Source organism: Bidens hawaiensis, unplaced genomic scaffold (assembly GCF_021521415.1).
Source record: "Bidens hawaiensis isolate Kalapana, Puna unplaced genomic scaffold, B.hawaiensis_p1.1 tig00020148_1, whole genome shotgun sequence".
Lineage (NCBI taxonomy): Eukaryota > Viridiplantae > Streptophyta > Magnoliopsida > Asterales > Asteraceae > Bidens > Bidens hawaiensis.
In genome coordinates, this window is record NW_027493070.1 from 51,761 (window position 1) to 63,954 (window position 12,194).

The window sequence follows — 12,194 nt, forward strand, 5'->3', positions numbered from 1 at the left end:
TAGCACTCCATGAAGATCACTGCAAAGATAAACTTAAACAGAAAAGGATCACGAGCACTAGAGAATAACAATAAACAATATATTAAATAAAAAAAACTAAACTTATTTAAAGAAATTAAACTAAACTATATTAACCTAACTCCTATGACTCAAAAAGACTCTAAAAAAACAAAAAGAAAAATAAAATAAAATAAATTAAAAACTACTTAGACTCCTACGACTAAAAAAAACGAAACACAATATAAATAGCACGTAAATAGCAAGTAAGTCTAATCAAAGCTAATAACGCAATCGCCAAGAGTCCCCGACAACGGCGCCAAAATCTTGATGTGCTAAAAGTAGTTTAATAATTATTAACTAAATTACACTAATCTAGACACTAAGTAATATTCTAGACTTTCTAAAACTCGACTAAACTACTAACCGGCAACTGAACCGGTCGACTCTAGTACAACTAAGTAAGTCCGGATATCGAACCCATGTTGGTGCATGTTTTGTAACAGATGATCTTTTGTGTTTGTTAGAATTGAGAGCAACGGTCAAAGGGGAGTCTGTTGGTGCATTTTGTGACTGTCGCTATGCAATTCTGATCAGCGGATACGATGTACGAAGTTAGGACAACTTCGCCATAGGCGAAGTTAGAACAACTTCGCCTACAGGCCCAAGCCCGTGAAGTTGTTTATATATATATATGTGTGTCTTGGTTAGGTTTGTGTATCCAGAAAGTTAGAGAGTTTTGTGTTACAGTTCAATTGTCTAGAGAGAAACAGAGAGGGAGAGTCGTGTGGGACGACCCGAGGTAGAGCTCACCTCGGGTCGGCCGTGTTTCTGTTTATGTTCGGTATGTAACGTGGTTTTGATTATTATAAAAGATCTACAGATGTGTTTATCCCATTCGTGTGTTTGTTCGTGTGTTTGTATGTGTGTAATCGTGTTCTTCGTCTTCTACACCATAAACGAGTCTAGGTGGATTCCGCACTCCTAGACCTCGTGCGGATCTCGTATCGATCGGCGACGCCCCGCGCGGGGGGACCTACAAGTGGTATCATAGCCTTAGGCTCTTATGCTATGGTTCGAGATCTGCGTTTTGGTGTTTCTGGCACGTTTCTGATGCGTTTCTGGCCGATCAGCGCCGCAGCCGAAGTTATGGGGATCAGGTGAAGTTGTCGCTTAAATTTTAGGGTTTAGGCGAAGATATAAGGTTAAGCGAAGTTATTCACAACTTCGCCTACCTCACAAGTTCGCTTATCTCAGGCGAAGTTTTGGACAGGCGAAGTTATGGACCGGCGAAGTTAAGGAGGAGCGAAGTTGACTTTAGGCGAAGTTAAAAAAAAAAAAAAAGTGTTTGGAGTTTTCGTCTGTATGGCCAGGTGTACACGATTATTGTGAGACCGAAGACGTTGTTCCGTCAACGAGTGAAACTTGTTATCTCTTGGTCTTACATGTGAACAAATACGTGTCAACTCTAGATATGGAGTTGAGGTTGTGAATGGGATATTGATTGAAACTGGATATTGACACATATTTGGGTGTTTGTGGGCAATGAAATTGTTGTTGTTCGAGGTTGACCAACTAAAGAAAGTCAAATTGAACTGAAGATTTTCGTCATTACTGGATTGCGGTCAGAGCATATTATTTATGTTATTTTCAAGGCGTTCGAGAATTGGATCCTGAAACGTGATGCTTATTTATTAAAGTGAAAATTCTGGAACAAGTTGGATTTAATCGGGAATTAAAGTGTTTATGTTCTTGATCGTTATCCCTGGTGATTGAAGATGCTTCAGATTAATTAATGGTCATGTGTGTTAGATTCTGTCAAGGTGGTTTTGTGATGAAATTGATCACTTGATGTTGAGTAGTTGAAGATTAAACCTTATCGTATGCCGACGTGTTGGTGAAGTTGTGGAGGGAGCCCAACTTCACGTGTTGGTGAAGTTCGAAGAACTTCACGTGTTGTGAAGTCAGAAGGACTCACGTGATTGGTTGAGATGATTAATTAGGCATGGGGATGCATGCATTTCAAAGACCTCAATCTATATAGTCGGAGAAGCTTACACTGAAGGGGAGATCTGATATGGAAGACGCTGGGTGATTGGTAGATTTGTGAAGCTACACGACAGTTTCAGACACGGCTGGTTGAAGAGCAAACAGAAGATCATCATTTAAGAGGGAGTCTGTTGGTGCATGTTTTGTAACAGATGATCTTTTGTGTTTGTTAGAATTGAGAGCAACGGTCAAATGGGAGTCTGTTGGTGCATTTTGTGACCGTCGCTATGCAATTCTGATCAGCGGATATGATGTACGAAGTTAGGACAACTTCGCCATAGGCGAAGTTAGAACAACTTCGCCATAGGCGAAGTTGTAACAACTTCTGCCATAGGCGAAGTTGTTACAACTTCGCCTTCGCCTTAGGCGAAGTTGTAACAACTTCGCCTACAGGCCCAAGCCCGTGAAGTTGTTTATATATATATATATGTGTCTTGGTTAGGTTTGTGTATCCAGAAAGTTAGAGAGTTTTGTGTTACAGTTCAATTATCTAGAGAGAAACAGAGAGGGAGAGTCGTGTGGGACGACCCGAGGTAGAGCTCACCTCGGGTCGGCCATGTTTCTGTTTATGTTCGGTATGTAACGTGGTTTTGATTATTATAAAAGATCTGCAGATGTGTTTATCCCATTCGTGTGTTTGTTCGTGTGTTTGTATGTGTGTAATCGTGTTCTTCGTCTTCTACACCATAAACGAGTCTAGGTGGATTCCGCACTCCAAGACCTCGTGCGGATCTCGTATCGATCGGCGACGCCCCACGCGGGGGGACCTACAACCCACGAGACTCTTTAAATTACGTTTACTAGCTAATTAGACTCAACTACATACACGACTATTTATTTATTATTTGTTTAAAGGGGATTTTACTAATAAACTAATTTTAACTAATTTAAACTAATTAAGGAAACTAAAGACGACTAAACTTAGAACTTGGACTTAATTCAAATGATGATGAACAACCACCTAGGCAGAATCCCCTAAGTTTCAGTTATCAATTAACCCGGGATAATACTTAGTTATGGAACTGGGATCGTAAAATAGACACCTAAGCGAAAACCCGAACAAGACTCCTGACCCTTCTCAAGAGACACCTATGGGGTTCTAATAAGTTTTAACGCACACCAGTATTAAAAATCAAGTTTCCTTACGGTCACCTAATTAATTACAAACTAGTTCCTTTATACGAAATCCTACCTTACAGCGCGGAAATCAAAGGCAGCCTAATGTATTCAATTGACTCGATAGACAAAGTTAACCAATCAAACTTAGACGGACTCCTTACGAAGAACTAAATCTAGCAATCCCGATCAACAAAGACCTATCAATAACCATGCACCTTACAACTATTTAGGTTAGTAGCACACTTAGGTTTATTTAATTAAATAATATTATTCCTATGATCTTATTCGAAGTCAATCATAAAATAGTCAAAGACACAAAGTAAATGACCTAATAGGAACCTATCTTAATGACAAACAATAATCAAGGCAACTATGGAATAATAAAACTTAATTAAAAAACCTCAAGTACATATACGCATTAATTTAATATACTTAAACCTTTTACTAGTTCATAAAACCACAACGATAAATAAAACCCAAGCCAAGATCAAACGTTAACAAAAGTTCATCATAAACCTAGGCGGTATAAGGGTTTAGCCAACAACCATACTCAAGAACAAACCAAAATAAATAAGTTCAAATAATGAGTTCATGACAAAAACAATAAATTCAAACCAATAATAATGATGCTTGAATGAGTTGGTGTTGAACCCTGACGCTATCTGGTTGAACCAAAGTGTTTTCCCTTTTCTTTTGCGACCTGTCCTTTCTTTCTTCTTCTTGTTCTGTCGAGATCTCCTAGAAAATAGTAATATATCTCTTTTTATAACCCTTGTCCAAACCTAATAATTGCGTGTAACATCTTTAATAGCCGACCTTTATGGCTTGCTTCAAAAGCCCATTTAAATAATTCCACAGTAATCTATTTTGAGCCCATAATAAACCTTTTCGTTTATTTGGTGATGAGTGGCCTGCCAATTTCAAACCTAGTTTTATAATTTGACATTAAAGAGTTAATAAAATAATAATAATTGAATTCAATCGTTAAACATAATACCTATGACTTCTTCTGTTTCTTTTCTCTACTACCATTAATGTTAACATATAACTATTTTTAAGTTATAAAAAATGGGTAATGATAAACATCATGACAACAATATTAGTACGAGTAATATATAAAATTCATTTGAATATGCTCGTCGTCTCTTAGAACCTTAAAAACCCATATGCTAGCCAACTAAGAATAATATTCATTAAGAATCTATCTCAAAAGTACTTAAAAATGTAGGAAATATTTATATAATAATATGTATATTTTAGACCATATCAGATAGTATTAAATCTAATTATCTAATATGTAGAAACTTAATGCTTATGTATATATCTTGTTTGGTTTGTTTATGTCTTAATGATGATTCTCATGATCTCTTGGTTTTTAACTTCAGGGGCATAACAACTTTTGTGCTCTCGGGTTGCCTAAGGGAAAGGCAGATAAGGTGTTCACGTCCATGGTCAAGGGGCTAAAGCAATCACCCATTGCATATGCTATTACAGCCAATCCAGCCGTGTATTACAAGTGGATTTTGGATTTCTGGGCATTTGCAAAGATAGCTGATGATTCTCTGTCCTTCACAACAACGGTCGCAAGACAGGAATTGACCATCACAGAAGCAGATATTCGAAGAGTGTTGAAGATAAAGGATGAGCCAGAGTACAAGTATGAAAGAGGAAACAAGAAGAAGCTGGCTGAATTTGTCACACAGATGGGATATGACACAGAATGGAAAAGTTTGGAGAAGAGTCATCTGTCACCATACTGGAAATTCCTATTCCACATCATCACACACTGTTTTTTCGATATTCGTGGAGGGTTTGACAGCATGAACTCTGACTGGGTGTGTGTTATGTCTGCATTGACTACCAAAGATCCGAGACTCAAGATCTTTCATGATGTTGTATCATCGGCTCTCTCTCTCTCTTTTATCTTTGTCTCTTACTCAACTTCTCTACCCGAACATAAACTCAAGATTCGAGACCTCTTGGTTGCTTAGTGTGATTTCCGCTAGCACTAAGTTAGGTTGATCCAAAGACGTTGTTAGATCCACCCGAATAGGGACCTACATTAGACATATCACTTTGATGGATAAACAATTGTGATGTTTCAATGAGTTAGTTGATGCTAAGTTTATTATTTCTTAGGTGGAAAGAGTAGGCAGGCAATGGATGCAGGTTCGATTCACATACACCAAAATTTCTTCATCTTTATTTGAATAGTTATTTTTGTTTCATTTTTTAATAATTTTATGTGTTTTTTTGTTAAACCTATATATATATATTAAAAAAAATATATTCTAGCCTCTTCCTATTGGTTCATTTTTCTATTTCCATAAATAACAAGCCATTATAAAATTTTCTTATCAATAAAATAATTCAATAATAAAATAAATATTTAACATTAAATTTAATGCATTTTTAGTAATGTTTTAATTACATGTTTTTACACCTACACTGAATACATTGAAATATGTTATGTAAGCCTAATTATTTTCAAGAGATGGTCATACTTGTACCTTTGTTGTTTTAAATTTTATATGTTTATTGGATGATTTCTATATTTCCACCCGTGACGGTCACGGGTCAATTTGATTCACTTTCAAAATTCATATTCTGGCCAATTTTGCAAATCTAGATATTATCAAACAATGAAAGGTATCGATATCAAAATGGATAACATTATGCCATATCCAACACGTTTCATATTAACCTATTATCGATCAAATAAATAATAATTTTTTATTCTATTTTTGAGTGTTTGCGTTTATTTGATTTTAACATAGTCTTAACAATAATGTATGTTTTCATATATTTTATATTTTTCTCACCATTCTGTCCATCCCAAAGTATCTATGTATTCCAAGTCTTTACCCTCTTTACATCAAGGTTTGTAATTTCATATTTTATTACTTTTTAAGTTACCCTCACTATAAGTTGTTAATTGTTTATAGCATGATCTGAATACCATTTATGCATTATCAATCCAACACACTTGTTATTATGAAAAATGGCCAAAAGTCAAATTAAGGTTAGCGGGTCCACCGAACCTATTCTTTAAACGAATATAATATTCTAGCATTTCTTGTGGTGTTGATTTTGCTATGCTCTGTTGTGATTGTGAAACATTTTTGTAAAGGAAAGAATGATACAACAATTAGAGACGTACAAATATAACTATATATGATCTTTCATGATAAAAAAACATTTTAATTTATGACTCTCTCTCTCTCTCTGTGTAATATATATATATATATATATATATATATATATATATATATATATTATTTATTAATCATAATCTATTATTTTACAGTTGAACAAATTTTATAAGAGCATTGATCTTCATTTTAAGGCCATGTCATCCTAAGATACTGCTAAATTGATGTATCCACTATCTGTTTTAGGTCAAGCAAGACATGGATGCAGCAACATTGTCTATAAGGAAATATTTGGTGGTTTATGAAGTTTTTGTTATAAAGTTTTAAATTTTGTTTGCAAACATTCTACTATGTACCTTCATGTTTTGTGAGCTCATGTTTTACAGTACTTTCTTTCTGTATAAATATCAATTGCAATTTTATATCATAGTGACATCTCAAAAAAACATATTAAAAAATATCTTGTCGTTTGAAATTATATGTGTGTACTTGACAACTTCTATATTTCCATCCGTGTCGTACACGGGTCAATAACCTAGTATATTAATATAAATAAGAGTTTTGGTGTCGAAAGTACCCCATTGAGTCACTTGGCGGGATGGTGCAAGACATTTTTTTGTTTTGTTTTTGTTCGTTACCATAACGAATGTGATGGAAATTGACCGAATTCGCGTAGGCTCATCATGTTTTGTTTTAGTTTCAGTATCCTAACGAGCACAAAAACCGACAGAATGCGGATTTTTTTCGGTATCATAACGAACATGACAGAAACCGACCGAATTTACATAGACTCACGACCTCAACGCTTGGGATCGAAAACGGTCGGGTTTTACCAACGCTCGAGTTTTACCAATCGAAGTCACGCTATTGGACCACCACAGTTTTTATAATTTTTGTTTTGTTTTTAGTTGAGTACAATAAACCACGTAACTGAAACCGACCGAAGTTGCGTCAACTTAGCACCTCAATGCTTGAAACCAACAACGCTTGGGTTTTACCACCGCCCAAAACCGACCTTCCCTGGCGCAACGCGCCGGGTAAAACACTAGTTATTATATAATTAACAAGATTGGTGCCGCAAAGCCCCGATTGGGACACTTTGCGGCACCCTATTGGTAGTTTTTTTTTGTTTTAGTTTCGGACGTAATGAAAACCTACCGAACGTGAATTTTGTTTTTGTTCTTTTTTTATTATTTTGTTTTAGTTACAATACCGTGCCAAGCGCGACGGGAACCGATCGAATTCACATAGACTCACCGCGTTTTGTTTTAGTTCCAGTACCGTAACGAAAACTGACTTAATGTTGATTTTGGTTTTTTAGTTCCGGTACCGTAACAAACATGACGAAAACCGACTGAATTCGCGTAGACTCAACCGGCTCAACACTCGGGATTGATAACGGTCGGGTTTACAAATGATCGAGTTTTACCGATCGAAGCCACGCCATTGGTCCACCCCAATTTTTATAATTTTTTGTTTTATTTTGGTCGTAGATCCAATACAATAACGCATGTAACTGAAACCGATCGAATTTGTGTTGACTTACCGTATCAACGCTTGTGTTTTACCAGCGCCTGTGTTTTACCGACCTGCCCGGCGCAATGCGCCGGGAAAAACACTAGTTTTTTACAACAAGAAAGAAGTTTCAGCTTCGATACAAATAACTAAAACATCTTTCGCTTTATATGATTATCAATCTAATAAATTTATATACCAATCCTTACATCTGCTACTAGTTGATACTTCAAGAAGGTTGTACCTGAAATAAAAGAACCGTTTTCTCCGAATATAAAAAGAATTGTGATTTTCTCTTTAAATACTGTTTTTTTTCTTTTAACAAATTGATATACAAAAGTTAACTAAATCATTCACTGAATTTAGAAAGTTAATTCGCTAGTTTCTTTCATAACTTTAAAGAAAAAGTATATACATAGTTGAAGACAAAACAAAAAGAAAAGAATGCGGTCATATTACTTTTGTGAATATAATTCACAACATGACTAAAGTGGGATATTTCACATGGTGTTACATATGTATGTTGATAGAAAATACATCCATAAAACAACAAACAAATTTTGTGCACCTCTCATGATGGCTTCATCTCCATTCAAAAAATCCGTATAAACCGAATCCGATTCTTCTTTATCTTTACCTTTGATTACTATAGTTGCATGATACTGATCGATTCGAATCATATTAACTTATTTCGAACAAAATAAAAAGATTTTTTTCTATAGCATCCAATTTCATATGTGAAACATGAAAAGAAAATCCTTTTCCACCTTATTCTTTTTCTTTTGTGAAAAATTAATTAACTCAACCATACATGGTTTAACAACATTAGAGAGATTACATTCTACATAGATTAAACAAATCTTTGCAGATTAGATTTAATCAAGGGAACTATTAATTAATCTTACCAAGAAAATTGTTTACTTAGCCGGTATTATGTGGTTCATCTCTCTTTCAAATCTCCAAATATAATTTAAACCAACCAAGAGCTCAGTAATCGCAGCCTCGGTTTTCATTCGATTCGCGAAAAATAATGTTTGTAAAAGAAGAACATTAGTTTTGGGCATCAAATTTTGATGCTCAAAGCTCCTTTCATTTTGCCACTTAATCATGTTATGTGCTAATGGTGATAACCAACCCAATATCTTGCCTAAAGCTTCCCTCCATTCTCCTGCAAGAACCGGATCACTCGCTACAAACCCGATACCTTTTAATCGACCCCTTAACGATGATCGAATACTGTTAGGCAACATTGAATAAAGATCATCTCTTGCATCAAGACCAACTAATTGAGGTGATCTTATCATCTTCTCCATCACAATAATCAAATTAGCATAATGCAAAGATAACGCAGCATACCCTAAAGTGTTTGATGATGGTTTTAACATCTTTGAGTATGTTTCAAAAAACCCTTGTGAGATATCATTGTTTTCTTCGTGATTTACGATACCGAAAACAAGCTTGATTCTTGCAAGAATTGTAAAGATTGATGTGGCTAACAACAAAGTCACTCCATCAAAACTTTTATTCCATAAAGATCTATCTTTTAAATACTTAATTTCTTGATCTTGCCAATGAAGCTTTTCTTGAATATCAAGATCCATTTTAGCTCCTTTCTTAATATTATTCTTGATAACATTTTCATCATAATCCATCTCTTTATAAAGTGTAGCAGTGGCTGCAACATATCTTTCCATTTTCTTAACCCTAACCTCCATATCTTTTAAACTCACAATCCAACCATAAGGGTCATGACCCATGTTAGCAAACGAGTCAAAAGCGGTCTCAAAACACCCGAGACTCGCATCCTCGCACAGTTTGCTAAGCCGGGACACATATTTTCCCAAAACCCTAATATTATCAACCATTTCAGCACATGCTAGATTAATAAGAAAGGTGTCTTTGTTTGATACAATTTTACGTACACCTTGTAAGCATATGGAGTTGTTGTGAAGATGAGTGACGCTTTCGTCGGTGAGGGACCGCCACATGTCGGTGAGCTTCCGCATGATTCCGGCGACTTCAAAGGCCAAAACCCTAATTCTGGATTTCTTGAGGACATGAGTACTTTTGGTTGGTGGGGTGACATGAACTGAATCAAAGGTTTGGGATATGGTTTTCTTGACTTTGATTAGCCATGTTTCAAGAACCATATTAGGGTTTGCAGAAAGTAAAGAAATTAAAGAAGTTGAAAAGCAAAATAATTGACGTGAAGACTGAAAGCAAGATAAGATGCAGTGAAGACTAGTGTTAAATGCAGAATAATAATATCCATCCTAGCTCTTTATGTAGGGGGGACGAAGCATGTTGATCTACTAGTGTTCTTTTCTTTTTTAATTTAATTTCTTCTTCCAAAATGAGTTTTATATCATTGCTAATACAATAAAGTGGTAGGCCAATGGACAACAAGTTGCCGCAACTCCCTTTTGAATATCAAAATCAATTTTACTAAAATCAAAGTTTTGAGTCTTTGGAGCCGAAAGATTAGCATGCATGACGTATCCGCTGACCAATCCAGGTCAGAAAATCCATAGCTTCAGGGGCCAAGAAACCCAATGTATCAAAAACAAAAATAAAAGAGAAAACACATATGTTCATTCTCTAAAAAAGCTTTCTCGTTTTTAGCGACTTTGATTCCGCCTTCAACGCAACTGACCTACAACAAACCCATTGTCCATCCAACAAGAGAGGACACTCATGTAAGGTCCACATGTAAGATTACTAGATTTTATATATATAAGAAAGTCATAAAAACAATATAATTTAGGAAAATAATATTGAATAATTCAACATGCATGCATATATGAAAACACATGTAGAGGGAAGAAAAAAGTTATGATATTGATATGTAACACAATTGCGGCCTCGTGTGTGTAAAGTGGACCAATTGATGAAACAAGTTCAAGTGATATCCAATCATGACTTTATAAAGTCAAACTTAATTATCATAAGTGTAATGATGCCATCATCCATATGATATAGTGTTCTTGGTACAAATTATCAAATCTTGAATCATTAATTTTATGAAAATTGCAATTCTATCGTGTTTAGGTCAAACATGGTTATGAGTAAATCTCATGGTCAGAAGAATATCAACCATGAATCATGTTGTTAGATCTCTTTAAAGATTATATTAACTTCAAATTTGGTCATAATTGGTTGTGATTGCGTCATTCTCATTGTCATAGCCTTCATAGTTCCGGATACTAAGTACGTGATGAATGGATTTGTGACGCCGTGATCAAATTTCACATTGTCCTACCAATACGTTTATATGTACTAGTTGCGAATAAGAGAAAAACTATATAGTTAATTGTGCTTTGTGCGAAAAAAATTAGAACGAATGACCTTTTGGGAAGTTGAAGTCTCCATTAGCAAAACGAAGAGTATTGATTGATACTAGAAAGAAAATGTTACATCCTCAATAATCGACGCCAGCTACACAAAGCTTGGATAATGGTCAAATTCGGCGAAAGCTGAAAACCAAATTAGAATCAAAGTGTGTTGGTTTGTGGATGCTTGATTTGCTTATTGGGCTTGGGGATTAACTCCGGTTAAGTAGTAAACCTAAATCTAGTACTATAAATATAACATCTTGTACTTGTGCTTCCTCACGAGTGAGGCAGATAGTAATCAAAGTATTACATTGGTTGTTGCCCATGGATGTAGGTTAGTCTAGACTAAATCACATTATTTCTCATGTTCTTATTATTGCTTTCGTGTGTGTGCGAGATTCTAACAAAGTGGATTACAACTGAGACAAAATTGTTTCATGTTTATGTTCTTCAAGATACAAAAAAAAAAAAAACTTTTTTAAGTTTACATTCGTTTCGCAATCAGATTGGAACCAAAGACGGGCCCGTTTTCTGGTTGTTTTGTTCTTCCTTTAGGGATTGGCTTGAGCATTTGGCCCAGCCTGATTTTCAGCAATGGACAATGCATTATGAGTTAGGGAAGAGAAGTGATAATATTTGTAGGAGTGTTCGTTTCACTTTTGGATGACATTCCTTTAACAAATGGTCCCATATATGTTTATTTATTGTCACCCATTCATCTAAATAGATCCATCCTTATACTTTATAACCTTGCTAGGTAGCTAACTAATGGTTATAACATCTAAATATAAGTTATCTATTTATCTTGGTTACATGCAAATGAATTTAAGTTACAAAAAAACAATATAAATGACAAAGTCAACATGATGAAAAAAGTCAAACATATATATAATCATCACAATCAAATCCTAACAAGCGATCATCTTGATTAATAATTCTTGTAATAAATATCTTTCCAAATCGATCTTTAGTGAGGAATCATAATCTTTAGCTCTCTCATAGAAGCTTTCCCAATACATAAATTAATATA

General features: G+C 35.0%; 1 protein-coding gene across 1 annotated transcript; it reads right to left on the bottom strand.

Moving 5' to 3' along the window:
• Nucleotides 1-8,743: 8,743 nt before the first annotated feature.
• LOC143559982 (protein PSK SIMULATOR 1-like) lies at nucleotides 8,744-10,052 on the bottom strand. The gene has a single exon (XM_077048394.1). It carries the CDS (start codon nucleotides 9,980-9,982, stop codon nucleotides 8,750-8,752), a length of 1,233 nt encoding a protein of 410 aa, XP_076904509.1. The 5' UTR covers nucleotides 9,983-10,052; the 3' UTR covers nucleotides 8,744-8,749.
• Between the last annotated feature and the right edge of the window lie 2,142 nt (nucleotides 10,053-12,194).